Consider the following 17,585-nt stretch of genomic DNA (forward strand, 5'->3'; position numbering starts at 1 on the left):
ACTGTACGTCAGTTTTACTTTGCCCTAGTGGGCCATAAGAGCAGACATCCGCACAAAGCCGGCACTTCTAAGAATTGCTGAAACTACAAAGGGCTGAAATTTGATACACTTGGAAAAACAACCAAATCCCACAGGAGCTCTCCTTCAAGGAAGTTCTGATTCTCCAGCCAAAAATACTTTTTCTCTAAAGAGAAAAAATTAACAAGAGGCCTTTCGTACAAATGCTATAAAATCCTCGTTGACTCCAGTTGGTTGAGATCAAACAAACATGAGACATTATGTTAAAAAAAAGACTGAAAGAATGAAGATAAAACATTTTGTTTGTAGTTTTCAAAAAGTACCAAGAAGAAAGGGGTCACAGAGAGAATTCGCTGCAACATAAATGATTGTTATAGCTGAGTTTCCTGCTGTACGAACCTCCTCCCCCTGCCCGGCCACCCAGTCTAACATAGCTTCACAGGTTCAAAGATCGCATGAACGATTGAATGAATGAATGAAAGGAGTCTTCGTGGTAGGTGCCTTTGGTTGAGGTGGATTACACCTGGGGTCTCAGTCATGCTTACTCAGAGCTCAGCACATTCCCACAAGGTGCCTGGATTGCAAAAATAGTTAGAAGGCGATAGGAAGGGGGTGGCATCTGAGAGTAGAAACAAAAGTATCAGGTATGTGATACTGGGATGACAGAGTGAGAAAGTGAGGTGTGGTCTTCTACACACAAATCCAGATTAATCTAAGTCCAATGTGGTGTCTATTCATACCATGCCATGTAGAACCAAACAGCTAGCTCCATTTGGTTCCACATACAGTACAATGGTTACAGTGACTCGTCAGTAATGCACTATAGTAACTATGTCATTTACTGTAATATCTCTCAACCCAGCAAGAGTATATGAGAGACATTGCAGTTTGCAAGATACATTGCAGTATCTGTCTATTTAATACAAGAGATAAATCAACTGCAAAGGCATGTTTTGTCTGTATGCCAGATAAACAACCCCAGGCCCAGACTCATTCTGAGAGTTACCACCCCATCTAGTGGGGGGAAATGTTTTCTAGTGGTTAAAATGTAATTCCCTTCAAAGCTGGTTTCCCACATCAGAACAGCATCAGTCAACAACCTAGGCTGAATATTCCATGCGTATAATGAGACAGAAATTCTAGGCAACAGCTTGACACATTATACATTGTGTGATAGGGTTTGTCATTAGAGACTGACCTAAATATCACTTCTGTGAGCCACAGTACACCGCCAATTTCCCAGATGAGAAGGCTACCAAAGACGTCTTGTAAAGAGCAACCTATGAACAGGTGGCACCAGCTTTTGAAATCTAGCCATTGCAGGCATATGTCTAACCGTTCAGTGTTTCTGTCATAGGAGTTTTATCTTGTCTTCCGTCACTTTGTAATTTAAGGGAACTTCCGGGTGCAACCATGAGAGGCTGCTTGATACTGCGACAAGGAAGTCTGAAAGCTAAATGAAGGCGATGTTAGCAAACATGTTAACTTTACTTTTATTTATGGTGAGTCGGCTGCATGTTTGTGATGTTTGGGAAAATGTTATCGTATGTTTATGCTATTTATTTTGAATTGTATTTTGGTACAGCCTAATTCAGTTAATTAGTTTCACTTTCAGTGAAGATTATAAAAAGTTTGCTTATCGTATACGAGTCATTTATATTATATGATTGTATTATATGTATACACGTGTTAGGCATTGCTACTTGCTTAAACATTATCGAATAATGAACGAATCCATAAAGCACCCATTGATCCAATTGACTTGCAATTTGTGAACATGTAGGCTAGCCAACATGTCTTACCATTATGGTATAAAACCACTACAAAAACGTTAAGTCCCCATAATACTATGCATAGTATGCCTATCTACTATCTTCTATTTCTTTTTGCTAACTTGGTGAATCTATCCCCACTTTGTTGACCCATAATGCCACTGGTATTCTCTGTTACCTTCCAGTGTGTGGCTCTGTCAGTTACACTCAAGGCCGAAGAAAGTTCCGAACGCAACCTCAGCTTGTTACGCTTCAAGAGACAAGATTGTTCAGATGGTACATATCAACATGAGGGTGTTACATGTTGTCGTTGTGCTCCTGGTAGGTTTCTAATGTTTCTTCGTGGTTGAAATAACTATTTCAGTATAAGATGTCACCATGGCCTGTATCAAGAGAAGTCTGTTGTTGTCTGTTCTCGTGTCTAGGTCAACGACTACAGAAGCACTGCACTCTTAAACCAAACGATCGAATTTGTGTCTTCTGCAAAACTGAGGAGACCTACAATAGTGATCCCACTTTCTTGGACTCCTGTGAACCATGCAGGTCCTGTGACCCTAAAGGTATACAGACACAATACACTTACCTCTGGAACTGGACAAAAGTACATTGTTGTTTTTGTAAATAAAACATTAACTTAAGTGTGAGCTATTGGCCCCTACTTATTTTTGGATGTGGATGTCTTCTGAAGCTAACCTTGAGGTGGAGGACAAATGCACTATCCGCAAGAACACAGTGTGTCGCTGCCAGAAGGACTACTACTGTGACAGGGCGAAGGAGGACTGTACAGCCTGCCACCCTTGCAAAACGTAGGTTTAGTTCCTCACAGAGTAGGCAGGTCTGGACAGCAGAAAACTTGGTATAGCTCACTTCAGATCCTTGCAGTCTACTGTATGTGTTGCAGTGTATACTGTATCCTTGCTGGGATGAGAGGCATTTGGAATTTTTAAATAATTTGTTGTCTTTCCTTTAGGTGTGGAGTGAATGTTGTCAAGGTTCCCTGTACAGCCACCAACAACACAATATGCCATGAAGCCCAAAATAATTCTGATTCTGAAAACAATTATGGTACAGAGAAAAATCATCAAGTATTTTATCTTTGTGGTTATATTTGACTTTGTGCTTGATTTTTTTTCTTTCTGTTTCATAGCGGTGGCTGTCACGGCTATCCTTGGTTCTATCCTTGGTTTTATCCTTATTGTAGCTGCTGGTTTGGGGTTTTTTTGTTGGCGAAAAAAGAAAGCATGTTTTGGTAAGTGTTTTTCATTGCGGCACCTAATGTTACCATATAGATCTGCAATAGGCTGTTCTTAGATTTGCTCCTAACAAGGGAAGCATGTTTGAAGAGTTATTAATATAAATGTATTTCAGTAAAAATGTTTATTCATTTAAATGTTGGAATTCAATTTTAAAAGGTGAATATTTATTTTATCTATTAAAGCTCCAAAGGTTAAATCAACTGACAGTGGAACAGGACAGGTAGGCAACCCTTTAGTGTTATTTATTACTCTCTCTATAGTCTTATAAGATTCTCTGTGACCCTCACCGTGAGTTGTCTGTACCAACAACCCAAATAATTCTTTGCTACGTTTATTTATTAGATTTTTTTTGTCATTTCCAGGAAATACCACTTCTGAAAGGTAAGATGTTGCAGATGACCTTCCATTCAGTAGTAAAAATTCTTAATGTCATTTTACAGATGGAAACAACAAAAACCTTTTTTGATAACGACTTTGTAAAGCTTAGGTAAGTAAGGAAGATCAAACGTTAAGGATGTTTGAAGCTGTTTGGTCTATGAAATACTGAATGAGGACTGTATATAATTTTCTCACATTAGTATACAGTAGGTTTGCTTCACTGTCCATGCACATAGTAGTAATAGAAATGGCCAGTTTGGAAGAACAGGCGGGGTCTTTGCTCCATTATTGGTAAGAGCAGATCATGTTGTGAGAGCATCCAAAAGATGACCGATGAATCAATTTTAAGATCTTACTTTATGATTCCTGTGCTGTACCTAGGGGGTTGTATATAATGAATGAGGCCGCAAGTACATTTTTTGATGTGTTCGTAGAGAATGTTCATAGTAGAGTGATCAATCGAAAATAAATATAGTTTTAGTGTCATAATGGAGGTGAAGACAAATGGTGATTCTGATCCCCTGTCTGGGAGAGACAGTTTACTTAAACCTGTGTTCAATCCCCCCCAAAACGAGTGTCTTAAACCTGTTGCTCTCTTGTCCCATCGAATAAGGTGTCAACCTCACGCCGCACGTCCCGGACATAGCCAAAGAAGTGGGATGGAAGATTATGAGGAACGTGGCCATACGCTGTGGGATGAGTCCCGCTGAAATTGAGGCTCATCAGCTAAACTCGCCAGACGGTAGTGAGTGGTGCCAGAGCCTGCTGAATGCCTGGGTGGAGAAGGAAGGGTCCCAAGGAGCTGAAAAACTGGTTCTGAACCTCCGGCAGATGAAGAAGAAGACCACAGCAGAGAAAGTGGAGTCAATACTTGGGGCCAGGAATGAAAAAGGGCACAACAACAGAGAGGGTAAAGAACAGGTTGAAGAGGCTTGACCTAGTTCCATCTAAACACATGGACTAGGGGTTCTCTCAAATATATATGATATGTGTGGAGATGTTCTTGGAGCAGGTGTGACCCCAGCCTGTGTGATGGAAAGGCAATGTTTATGTATTATATGGACAATGAGGCTATTTTAGGGTGATTTAAATGGAGATGCAGCTTGTATGGCTTACAGCATGGTGGAGACTGCATCATTTTTGTCTGATGACCATATCCACAATTACAGTAAGTGTTAATGGCCCTCTTTTTTATAATGTCTGGCCCACACCCTCTAAGAGATGATCTCAATAGTTGGCCTGATGATCAAACACTGTTTCTGTAAATATAGTTTTGAACGATTGGGCACATGTTAGTGTTGTATGATATGTTTGTCTTCCAAAAGTTTGAGTTATGATGGGTTTACATTAATGTCCCCCAAAAGAGTGAGGCCATTGAGTCACAATTTCACTATTGTTTTTGACACTCTTCTTTCATTGGCTCCCTTGCATAGATCTTGCGTGTGTGTCAGTGTGGGCGTATTTTCGTCTTGAAGTGGCCCTGCTTAGGCTAACTAAATGACATGCTCGGATAAGATAAGGCTCTTCCTGGTAACCTAAGCCTGGTCAGCTATGGTTCATTTGGGGGTTACATTCTTAACTTTTCTGACACAGCTTTTGGTGGTTTTGTATATTTTATTGTGGCTAAACTCCATAGTCTTAGTCTGAGTGTATACTGAAATCAAGTGTGGGATACACACACACAATATACTATACATTGTGCCCAGGGTCGGACTGGGGCCGAAAAACAGCCCGGGACTTTGAAACACAGACCCCCCCCCCTCCCCCTCCACTTTCTTTTTCCATACTTGTCTCTGTTTCTGCATCTGCTATTTGATGTTGCAAAAGAACAATAATCAGTTAACTATATTCTAACTAATAATGACAATCAATTCAACAAACTAATTTCCATATAATAACCCTGTTAACAGACTGACTCTTGTGTGCAGTTGCAGTGCTGCACCTGTCATAGTCTCTCCACTGGACCCTGTCACCACAGCAGCCTCCATCTCTTTCCCTGTGTCACCTATGCCTGCTTTAATACACAGAACAGAAAATCAAGACAATTGCATTTGAGCCACATAGCACATTTATTTTTTTAAAGCCAAAAAACGTGCATATTTACATGAGTGCCTTTTTCTCTTGGCCATTTATTTTACTTAATTTAAAATGTATAGCTTATATATTGGCTAACATACCAAATGTATAATGTTTTTAGAAAAATTAAAACAATATGGTTTGGAATTATATTTGAATTTTCTGTCGAAAATACAGCTGTTTACAGCTGCTTGCACCTGGCGCCTCTGGTACAGCCGCAACTTCCGGCAAACTCTCTCCTCCGTCTTTTGACGGCCTAAACATGTATTCTATACTTCTACATTGTGCAGCATTTGCTTGCAGTGCCCGTTGTTTTTCTCCTTTTCTTTTAATTTCCATTTATTTGCTAAGGAAACAACGATGTTAGCTAAAATAGCTCCAACGAATTGGCTGTACCCGGAAAACGATGGATTTATGACCAATCGTGATCTGTAAAATGGACGGACAAGTGCACCGTTCAAGTTTACACGGGGGAAATGCCCACCCCCACCCTTTGGATTTTGGATCGCTCCAGTTAAACAGTTGCTTGGTATTAAGGCCGTCCTCAAAGTGAGCGTAAACTATTAGGATTTATTTTCTTGAATAGTGCCGTGGCCGTAGCGTCCGTTTATTTGACCGGTCGTTCGAGAAATCTCCCGATTCTCCCGATGGCCAGTCCGACCCTGATTGTGCCACACCCCACTGTATAATGTTTGTGTTTCATTTACATTAACATTAGCCTTGACTTCCCAGGGCGAGGCTCATTTGAGAGTTCAGGACTTTCCCCAGTCTAGTCGGTTAGCAGCACTGTCTGATGATGCAATCTCTGATAGTTTTGTGTAAAACACAAGTCCTTCAAACTTTCCATTACTGTTCCTTCCTTCCTCTTTGGTGCACACACAAACACAGGAAAATGACAAAAGCATGACTCATGGCTAATTGTCAATGTAAGATGAGGCCTTTGGAGATCCATGGGGAAATCGTTTTTTTTCCACTGAACTTTTAAATATGGAGTTAAATGTGTTAAATGTTGAGGCAATTAAGATCTCAAGATTATCTTGATATTTGAAATTATATACCACATCTGGATATTTTTCCTCTTATCCTGTTGACTTAAAAGGATCCTCTTCACAATTCAACAGGGTACAGTTATAGATCCATACACAGGTGTTTTATGACATCACCAATGTTTATGTACCACACATGGAGAACGTGCTGACTTGGTGCTTTTGGGTGTCATGTGTTACCCAGAAACTAAGGCCCCATATGAGATGAATGTGTCTTGTCTGTTAACAGTTAGAGTGAATTTGTAACTATAGATGGCTAAACAACGTGGAGGCTGTGTGAATGTTGTGAGGAATCCAGTCATAAAACAGTGTTTTTGTGTCATCAGCTTATTAAACTAGCTTTCAACATTATTAAAACATAACATCAAATGTATGAAATGAATGCACGAATGCATGAAATGAATTACCACACGCTATGGAAAAATTTGTTTCTGGGTTAAGATCTTGGATGACAGCAAATTTCCTTCTCAATTCGGATAAAACAGAGATTACAAATTTTCGGTCATAAAAAATACAGAAATAATTCATTCAGACTTAGTTATATTTATATAATAAGGGTGAGAATGCCCCGTCCCCCGTTGTCACCAACTAGTAACGGAAACTATAACAATAGCAATATACAGTAACATGTTTACTTTATTTGTAAAATCTAGATGTTACATGTACAAGTTACATGTGATACACACAAACAAACACACACCCCAGGTTTACATAGAAAGTACATACACACATTTACATTTAACAGTCATAGAATTGACTAAACAAGAACGTTTTTAACCTAATTTTGAATGTCGAAACAGTATCAGCCTCCTTAATTGAGACAGGTCATTTGTTCCAGAGAAAAGGTGCTCTATATGAGAACGACCTGCCTCCAGCAATTGTTTTCTTAATTTTGGGAGCCACCAGATAACCGGCATCTTGAGAAGTGTCCTTGCGGAGATAGGGTGCAAGGAGACCAGAGAGGTAAGGTGCTTAGCCTATATACATAGCCTATATACACCTGGGCGATATCATATGACGTGCGTCACAATCAATTAACATGCTCATCCGGTTTTCCCCTTTCAACACCACTTTGACATGACACACTCTTCAACTGTTGAGATGTAGTGACGTCACCAGTACAAGTGCAGCTGATTGCTCTGACAACATGGCGTCTACTCCAGATTCGGCGTGTTTGATTTGGGATCTTCCCACGTATTGTTGTAGTCAGGGCAGGAGTTAGGGGGGTGGGGGCCCCTGGGCTTAAGTCATTTTCGGGCCCTACCTTCTATACATGACTTTAAATAGAACAAATGATACATACACAAGCTATGTATGTTCTGGATAAATTGAGAATACAATAGAGATCACAATTCTCACACACACGGATGACGCTGTGGGAACGAGACGGGAACCGAGGTAATCAGTGGACCGAAAGACAGTGATCCGGATTACGGAGGGAGACCTACGGACAAGGCCCTACGGACGAGGCTACCAGTCAGCACACACGGGTGACGCTCTTGGACTGAGACATTCTCTCTTTTAGACTTTTAGACATTCCGAAAGCTTGGAAATACCTTTTACTTATTAAAGTACAATAGTTTATATGGCATGGTTGTCGACTGTTCCTTTGGTCAAACACACGGGTTCCTTCCTCTCAGAACGAACCAATTGAGTTCCTAGACTTACAACTAGGTGGCGTAGTCGGCACCTCATTACACGTCGGCCACATATATTTATGTCTATATTTAAAGTATTGCCAATGCAATGTCAAGGAAGCATAAATAAAAAAGTGCATACATTTTAAATTTACTAAAGGACTCTATTTACAGTGAATTAATAAAAAATATGGCTGTAGTGACCCATTATGTACTACACTGTCAGCATTACACAAACTTGTTCAAAAAAAAAGATCTGGTAAGACGCAGGGACTAATCAGGGATATCTATCTGTTTAGAACCGTTGCCGGTTCAGGACGACTTACTTAGCCTACTGTAAGTCGCTCTGGATAATAGCGTGTGCTAAATGACTAAATGTCATTCACTTCACTAATTCCTCTACACTCCACACTTCCACACTTAATTGTGAGGAAGTAAAACAACCAAACAGTAGTTTTGTACTTAACGGCGGACTTGGTTTCACTTTCTGCCTCTAGTTTTGGTTGACGAGTGAAAGTAGACAGGACAACGAGTTTAAAATATCTTTTAGGATGTGGTAATTAGCCCTGAGAACAATGTTCTCAAATGTCAACATTTTCCAGTAACTTCAGTGGGTGATGTGTGATACGAAACCTGTATGTTTTGTGCATAAGGTTAATATTAATAGCTTAGCTAATCACCTGTATCTTAAATATTATTTTACACACAGGCAGGACCCCCAGTATATGCACCCTATGTTGAGAAGCAAGCTTCTTTTTCAATAAAGTACAGATTAAATACATGTATTCTGGAACCTTTGTTGTCTAATCTAAGCAATGTTTGCCATACATCTGCCAGACATGTGGTTTTACGTACTGTGATGGGATCTGAGCAGCACATTCTGGGGATTTTGACTATTGCACAGTATGATGTCATGGACTGCAATGCATTGGACAATCCAATCAACTCAGCAGACCTGACCACACTATGTAGGGCCTTGCGGTCTCTGTCCGTGCAGGAAAGTACCTTCCCATTCCTGCTACTATTTAATGTTACACATTCATGAATATAATCACATGTGAAAAAAGTTTACTTAGGATGAATGAGTATTCTACTTGACCTCTGGCTGTTTCATTGTGGGTTCGTTTTGATCCACAAAACCACAGACCTCATAACCTGTTAAATACAACCTGTTAAACCTGAGTCACAAGGTGTAATATATGAGACATCTTATTCAGACATCAATGTAAAACTATTTTTTTATTCATATAAAACTAGGTTATACATACAACATTTATGATCACATAATGTTTTTCACTTTATAAATTATCATAACAGTAAAACTTTAAATATAATATTTTTAAGTCAGGTAAATAAATATTTATTTCATATTAAATAAAATATTGCACATTTATTTCCAGAGTCTTATTGCAAAGACACTGTCATACAATAAGTACATAACATACACAAAAACATTATTCAACAATAAAAACAACAAAACGTTGCCAAAGAAAATAGGGTAATATTGAAACATTCATGAAACACTGAACTGGTAACAAAATTCACAAAATAATACCACAATGTACCACAATCCTCCATTTTTTCAAAACTCTAAATCTTCAGGTTTGAGGAATCAAAGAAGTGTATCCAGTCTTTTTCTTACTTTCCTCTGAACTGAATCTGCAGTCTTATCCAGGACTTCATATTGTTCTCTTTAGCAGCACATCGGATGCATCAGTTGTCTCTGTGTACAGCGTGCCCAAGAGCCTGTCCCAATGAGTGAAATACGGTGCATAGTTGACATTGAACTTTAAGTGGTGCAGGTCATGGTGAGGAGCTCCGCCGTAAAGACCAAAAGGCACCAATCTGTGCGGGGACCAGGGCAGGTCATAGCCAGAGTGGTCTTCAACGGACATCCAGATGTTGAGAGAGAAGAAAAGCATCTTGGTGAGCGGGTGGCAGTCCAACAGGACAGGGGTGACACCCGCGAAGAAGCCCAGACTCAGGGTCTCCCAGACGCCCGAGTGCTCGGTGGTGAGGGCAAAGGTTGCCGTGTAGCGGTGGTGTTCCTTGTGGAAGGTCCGGTAGAGCCAGGGCACCTTGTGATGTAGCATATGCCACACAAAGTACTGCAGGTCGAAAAGGAGGAGGCAGGCCAGCACGTCCCAGACAGCTGCCCAAGCTCCAGGTGCTTGGGCAGGGAGGACCACGGGCCTCCAGTACCAGTGGAGGACACCCAGAGGGAAGATGAACACAGCATGAGTGTAAAGGGACTTGACCAGACAGCTCCAAGCCATGGCCCAGGTCACTGTGATGTGGGGCTGAATCTTGTAGCAGCGCACTAGAGCCACCCTGGTGGACAGTAAGTCTAGATAGAGGTAAGGCAGGCAGCAGACCAGGTAGACGGTAAAGGAGAACAGGACAGGGAATAAAGGAGATCGGAGAAGGTAGTCTTGTTCTCTTATCCTGTCCCAAAAGCTCTGCAGCAGAAGGTGAGATGCTGGCTCCATTCTGGTTCTGTCAATGAAATAAATCCCCATGTGCGGGTTCTTTAAGAGAGGGTGGAGAAAAGAAAGTGACGTTTAGGAAGTCCTTACACTGCTATTCCTGGGGAAATCCCATCGAAGATGACATAATGGAAACAGTCGAGAGCAACATTAAAACGTGATCCCCACTTTTACTTAGATCATTACATCAAGCATACCTCAACTTCAGTACATTTTGTTTAATAAATGTTCATGTTTAAATTAACGGCGGACAAATAGCCTACTATTATGTTTTGTCTACAGCGCCACCTTGAGGACATATATTTCAAACATTCTTAAAGATGCAAAAAACAAAACTTTTTATAAATATGTAATCTTAATAAATAACATAAAACATTTTTCTTTGTTTGTAGGCGTATTATCATGTCTCATATTAGAGGACCTTGTCCTCTGGGAGTTTACTTTGTAGGTTATTCCACATCATTTGAGATGCACGCATCCTAGGGTTAGGCTACAATAAAATTGAATAGAACATATTCGTTTATGTTCTATTCAATTTTATTGTAGCCGTTTTCAGAAGTTAAATTAAGAAACAATTTGTATGTAATTTTGCACCATGACATGGGCGGAGCGCTCACGGTCTGGAAATGCGTGGTAACCAATGCTTCCTCATTGCATATTTGAAGATCGACTTTGTGAGAATAGTTTTTTTGGGGAATAGAATAGATAATGATTTTTACGTCCCTTTAAAACACGCCGAAGGTAAGTAAACATTTTTCAAAGTGACTACTTTTATATACTTATCAGGCCTACTCCTTTCGTTGAGGATACTGAGTGCTTAGGCTACATCAGTCGATTGACAATAGCCTATTTAATTTATTTTTAGTCAAGTAACTAACTAACGTCATTTACAACAAGTATTTACGGGACAATATGTTTTTCAAAATATTAACTAAAAACAATTATGCGACGTGGGAAATACAAAACTTCCTAAGCTTGGCATTTAAGAATGGAGTGACCATCACGCTGTTTCCATCCATTGAGCACACTTTTTTAGATTCTAGGAAAACTTGAACAACTCGTGTGATGTTGAGTCATTCGAACTGGGCCATGTTGGCCAATTGCGACAAGTATTTTGTGCATTTGAATACAGTTTGAGTAGGCTACAGACAACCCAATTGGCATTTTTTGAGGACTGGGTGTCTTTTCATAGTAGAAAGTGTATGTTTGTTACCAAGTGAACACTGGCAAACGGACACTTCTAGCATTATGTTACCACGATGGTCAACTCTTCATTATGGGTTTCTTGACTCTTTTGGGGTTTTAGGATAGCTTTCATTCCAGGTAATATCAGAGCCTGCATTGGGTAATATTTGAAGTCAGATGGGAAACAGTTGTATTGTCTTTGGTTGCATGCTTACATGGTAAAGTATCTCTGTGGTTAGTTTTGTAAACTTAGCCCAAAATTGGTTATTTACAAATAGTAAATAAAGGTTGTTTTCTAAAGGTTTTACAGAATGTAGATATTACTTTATGGTAGAATGTAATCAGCTAAATTGCACAGAAAAAGTCATGTAAGTTCCTCTAAAGTAGGCCTACTGTTTCAAAATATTATCTTCCTTCCTTTCAGAGGGTGCAGTTTAATACTGGACAACAGTGCGTCACTCCTGTACCCACTCTATATTTAGTGTAGGAGGCTTTTCGCTTCCTCAGAAGGGGTGGGGCTCTACATGGAAATGACATGTGAATGTGAATTCATACCATGATTTTGACGTTTTTCAGAATTCAGTTTTGTAACAACTTCCAAAATCAGTGTAGGCCTAAATGTGAAATTTACATATTTTCTGTTTATATTTCAGGAGTTCAAATGTCCATGAAGAGCCACAACAGAGGATGGCTTTGTGTCGTTTGAAACCTTAGCAAGGATGCAGGGGGCCATTGCCCGGGTATGTATGGTGGTGGCAGCGGCCATCTTAAACCACCCCTTGCTCTTCCCCCAGGAGAATACCACTCTCCTGGAGCAGGACGAGGAGCTGTTGGTCCGCATGAAAGAGCATGAGGAGAGGCTGGAGTTGGAACAGATGCGGCTGGAGAAGGAGCTCTCTCATCCTGATGTTGAGGAGCAAAACCTGGACTCAGGGGAGAGCTACAGCTGGTACTTCTGGAGCACCCTCTCCCTAGTCATCTTTTTCACCATTGAGGTGTGTAGACAGGACTTGGCTGACATGGAGGCCCAGTACCTGGAGGACGAGGATATGGATGCTGAGACTGGCTTCATCAGCTCCAAGACTCTGCTGCTGGACAAGGGCATCCTGAGCAGCTTCTGTGACCGGTGTATGCACACCATGGCCCATGAGAACTGGAGGGTGAAGGAGTTTGTGGAGGGTTTTGCTGATGACCTGCTGGAGGCTCTGAGGAGTGTGTGTGGAAGGGAGGCTGACATGGAGGTAGGGGACTTTGTGGGGGTTGGAAGCATGTTTGAGTCCTGGAGGGCCAGCAAGCCGCTGATGTGTGACCTCATCGTTCCTTTTACCCCTCCCGAGCCAAACTCCTTCCAGTTTAAGCTGTGGTGCAGCCCCTCCAGTTATGTCCCCCCAGACATGCAGGGCTGTGGCAGGATCAAGGTGAGCAGAGCTGGGGAGAATAAAGAGGACTGTCTCTGTGGCTCTGCCAATTTCGGGGAAGACATGCTTTGTCTACTGCACAGAAATACTGAAAGGCCGAAAGCAGACCAAACCTCAGAAGACCTGCTGTGCTCCAAGAACACTGTCTACCTGGCCAAGGACCAGGTTATGAAGTGGTTCCAGATCTCTGTAACCAAAGCCTGGGGGCGCATATCTCACAAGTACGAGTTTCAGCTCACTTTTCGCAACCTGGAGACTGCTGGGGCCCTTAAGATCAGGTTCCGATCAGGGAAGGTTGTGGTGATGAACATTATACCTGTTGTCCAGCTGGAGGACACAAGCGCCTATTTTGTCCCACATTTCCCCTCAGATGGCACCAGCTTCTCTGACACATACTGGCCCCTATCCTTCGCTGTCTATGAAAGGAACTTCCTCAAACATGTGGCTAAAGGCCTTCCGGAAAATGCCTGCCACCTGCACTGCCTTCAGATCCTCACTTTCCTTCTCAAGAAGCAGACAGGCTTGACAGGTAGGAGTTTTCTAACTAACTACCACCTGAAAACAGCGGTGCTCCACCTGTTGCTGTGTAGAGCCTCATCCTGTTGGGGCCCAGGCTGTCTGGAGCTCAGGCTCAGGGATGTGCTTGGCTTCCTGCAGAGGAGTCTCCAGCAAAAGAGACTCCATCATGTGCTGGTTGGAAACAGCCTGGTACCCACAGTGATCCAGGTTCCAGAGATCTTTAGTAGATCAGAACCCATTAACCTGTTTAGGTCACTGGTTTTACATAAGGAACTTTACGCACACACGCTTCGGCACTTCCAGGAGATGCTCAGGAACGCTCCTGTCCTGATACAGGAATACACTCCTGTCTTACCAAATGGAGATGTCCACCATGGACTAGACTCAAGTTCATAGTTCATACTTTTATATATTGATGTATTAGGAGATGGGCATATTCTCAGTATGACATTATATGTTACTGATATAGAATAATGTACACCCGCACTGAAACAAAAGTAGGCAATGTCCTTTTTAGATGTTTGTTACAATGGTTTTGCAAAAAGAAGGAAACAGCATTATTTGCATACTCATCATACCTACCTTTCAGTATTGCTATTTGACTTTTACAATATTTTATTTACTTTGTTTTGTATACTTGTTTGTTTTTTACTGTAAACATATTTATAAATGCAGAATATTATATATACTAGCAGCGCATGATGTCTTCCACATCATAAAAAGGATAATTGTGTGTTCATGGTGCAATATTATCCGATTCCTTGACTCAACCCGTTGTTCTGACATCAGGTTATAAGAATCCCAGCAAAAGGTATTCAATAGACATTCCTTCCTATAGGTACTTGAGAAACATGATAGTGTATTCTTAGCAAATTCCTCTTCATTTGTTTCATATCGCTAGCTAAAGTAGGCCTACCTCTTACACTTGCTGTATTATAAATATGTATTGTATTGCAAACAGTTACATAAATGGTGAACACAACAGTTTTCAATAACACGGATGGCAGCTATTAAAATATTTTTTGCCATATATTGTTAATTGCTTACTCTAAATCCCAAGAAATTGACATTGGTACATTAAAACAGTGTTTCACAGTGAGACATATTAGACACTTCCCCCATCTTAAGCAACTCCACCCTTTGGGAATTACGCCATGCTTTGAGTATATATGCTTGGTACAAGTTTGAGAGGACACCCAGTGGGGAATCACATTAGGGCAGGTCATCTTCCCATAAGAAAACATACTGTACATACTTGAACAACATTTGACATGCAAAATAACTGCATCACAGATTATCAGGAATGTAAATATGTTGTTTGAAACAGTTTATTGTTCAATTAACAAAGAATGATAGAGATTAGCCTTATCACACATGATCCAAAAGTTTCAATTGATATTCTCTAACACCAATGAAATACCACATAATCAGTACTATGCTCAGATTATTCAATTACCTTTGGCTAATATACTTTACTAAGTGCAATTAAAAGGTAGGTAGAACAAAGATAAGAATGTTTCTGAAACATTTCATCAGAAAGACCACTGCAGATTGTTATTTGGACAACCGCTGCAATGAGGATGGGAATAGAAAAGAACTGGACGTGTACAGAAGTCTTGATTGACTGGTGTCTACAGACCATAGTCGTAATTTGGTTGTCCGTCAATGTAAGTCTTGTAGAAGGCCTTGTAGATATCAGGGCTGTACGATGCGGCCTTGACTGTAGGATCCTCCATCATGCGCTCGGTCCACTTCTTCAGCTCAGGAGTTCCATCCAAACATCTGGAGACAGAGATACAGTATGGAGAATTACACTGACCAAAAGGAATAGAGGCCACATCAATGTCTTGAATTTGAGAATAGGGGAGTACATACTGCTTTAACTCGAACATCTCCAGCCTCTCAAACCATGGCCACATCATGTAATCAATCATGGTGATGGAGTTACCACCGTAGAACTTCTGCTTGCCAAGGGTCTGAAAGTGAATGATCAGACGTGTAGACATACTGAATCGCTATACACATGGTTCGGAAACCAAGGACAACTGAATGAGAGGCATATAACTTCTAACTGTATTAAACACTGAAAACAAGCATGTTCATGACTTACAACACTAGTAGAGATCACTTACATCATTCAGCTGGTTAAATTTCTCCTTCAGCTCCTTTACTAATGTTGATACATCCTCTCCTTTTGTTCTGCCCATTGGTATTTTGTAGAAGTATGGTGTGATCTGGAAAATAATAATAATACTTAGTTAATGTACATTTCTAATCAAAATTATGCACCGTATTACACATTTTGGTCTTTGAATATAGTTGATATTTACGGAATTACAAGTACTTGGCCATACAACAAAATGAACAGACCTTGGAGAAGTTCTCCAGCATCATCTTCTGCTGGGCCTTCTCAAATGGATCTGCTGGCAGCAGCTTTTTCTCTGCATAAACGTCATCCAGGTAGTCACAGGTGATTGGTGACTCGTAGATCACCTGACCACTCGCAGTCTCCAAAGTTGGAACAAGACCGAGAGGGTTCTTCTCAAAGTACCAATCAGGTTTGTCTTTTAAGTTAATGTTGATGGTTTCATGCCTAAGGAAACAAAACAAAAGTAGAAAACAATACACAAAGTAAAATAAAACTTTCATAGAAAATATTACAGTGAATGTATTAATCCATAGTTGCCATACTTGATTCCCTTGGCCTGAAGCACTAGTCTGGTCCTCTGAGCAAATGGACAGAATCTCATACTGTACAGCCTGATGTGTCCCTTGGGCACTGGACCAGGGGCTGAGGAACCTGGAGAAAACAAGTGCAAATGTTATGTTACGTTGATTTAATCACTACATCCTTTGGTACCAAACATCTACGAAAAACCAATAGTCTTCTGTGCATTCGCCTTTGACAGGCTCATTGACCCTTGATTTAATCCGATACTGTCGGCATGTGTGGCAAATTATGCTTAATCATGCAGTCACCCACTGAAATCCAGTCTGAAAGTTATTTAAAGTTAGTGTGAATAAAGGTTACGGCCTATAGGCTACATTTCGCTTTCTTTCTTTCTTTTGTTTCACAATGACTTAGCAAAAGTCAAACCCAGCCCATTTCGCTTTATCATGCAAGCTGAATTTTGTATCCTCAAGATTCCCAAACTCATCACCAATTCGCAAATTGGAGTTTGGAGGCACGATACTAAACACAATCATGTGTTGCAACTATGGTTGTAAGCAAGCAGACAAGTAAGAACGTTTAAAGGAAACGTGCTGAATTTATTGCACTTTCAGTGCATTAGTTTCGTTGTCAGCGTAGCTTGGTTTATGATGTAGCCTAACAGGAAAACAACATCCGACTGGGAGGGGGAAACAAAATATTATTTGGTCGAATATTTGAAATACATTTAGATGGTAGTCATGCAACCATGCTTGATACATATTTGGCAGAACGATTTGACATTGATGATCCTTGATCAGACGTAGCTATCAATCTGTTATAAAATATAGTCAATATAGTTATTTACCAGCGATAGCTACATAGCCTTTCAAGCAATCTAATATTAGTGCGTGCTAGGAGTAGCGAGCATCCACAAACAAAGTTAGCTCTTACCGTTGGCGAAACACTTTTCAGATGCCATGCTTCTGTAAGTAGAGCTTCTTTCTCAAGGAATGATCAAGCCGTGACCGATCACAGGATCGACACAACTTCCCTGGGCGTGAAATGGGGTGTTTCAACGAAGGATTCAACAGCCAATCATTGAACCGTATGCAAATACAATCATGGAAGTTGTGGTTGTCAA

At 40.7% G+C, this 17,585-nt stretch overlaps 4 protein-coding genes across 4 annotated transcripts; 2 read left to right on the forward strand and 2 right to left on the reverse strand.

Annotated features, from left to right (window-relative positions):
- The first annotated feature begins 1,247 nt into the window (after positions 1-1,247).
- On the forward strand, positions 1,248-4,712 carry fas (Fas cell surface death receptor). The gene is made up of 9 exons (XM_067237047.1): positions 1,248-1,520; positions 1,976-2,111; positions 2,216-2,350; positions 2,479-2,596; positions 2,761-2,855; positions 2,938-3,039; positions 3,229-3,266; positions 3,409-3,427; positions 4,038-4,712. The coding sequence occupies exons 1-9, from the start codon at positions 1,476-1,478 to the stop codon at positions 4,358-4,360; spliced, it is 1,011 nt and encodes a 336-aa protein (XP_067093148.1). The 5' UTR covers positions 1,248-1,475; the 3' UTR covers positions 4,361-4,712.
- A 4,960-nt stretch (positions 4,713-9,672) lies between these two features.
- Positions 9,673-10,702, reverse strand: LOC136943521 (cholesterol 25-hydroxylase-like protein). The gene has a single exon (XM_067236872.1). The coding sequence runs from the start codon at positions 10,700-10,702 to the stop codon at positions 9,863-9,865; it is 840 nt and encodes a 279-aa protein (XP_067092973.1). The 3' UTR covers positions 9,673-9,862.
- Positions 10,703-11,312: 610 nt separating this feature from the next.
- Positions 11,313-14,331, forward strand: itprip (inositol 1,4,5-trisphosphate receptor interacting protein). The gene is made up of 2 exons (XM_067236476.1): positions 11,313-11,410; positions 12,508-14,331. Exon 2 carries the CDS (start codon positions 12,574-12,576, stop codon positions 14,185-14,187), a length of 1,614 nt encoding a protein of 537 aa, XP_067092577.1. The 5' UTR covers positions 11,313-11,410; positions 12,508-12,573; the 3' UTR covers positions 14,188-14,331.
- A 771-nt stretch (positions 14,332-15,102) lies between these two features.
- Positions 15,103-17,498, reverse strand: LOC136943223 (glutathione S-transferase omega-1-like). Its single transcript, XM_067236477.1, has 6 exons — positions 17,396-17,498; positions 16,483-16,591; positions 16,162-16,384; positions 15,924-16,025; positions 15,667-15,767; positions 15,103-15,573 (listed from the first exon to the last, which is right to left on the reverse strand). The coding sequence occupies exons 1-6, from the start codon at positions 17,421-17,423 to the stop codon at positions 15,423-15,425; spliced, it is 714 nt and encodes a 237-aa protein (XP_067092578.1). The 5' UTR covers positions 17,424-17,498; the 3' UTR covers positions 15,103-15,422.
- Positions 17,499-17,585: the final 87 nt, after the last annotated feature.

Source organism: Osmerus mordax, chromosome 5 (assembly GCF_038355195.1).
Source record: "Osmerus mordax isolate fOsmMor3 chromosome 5, fOsmMor3.pri, whole genome shotgun sequence".
Taxonomy (NCBI): Eukaryota; Metazoa; Chordata; class Actinopteri; order Osmeriformes; family Osmeridae; genus Osmerus; species Osmerus mordax.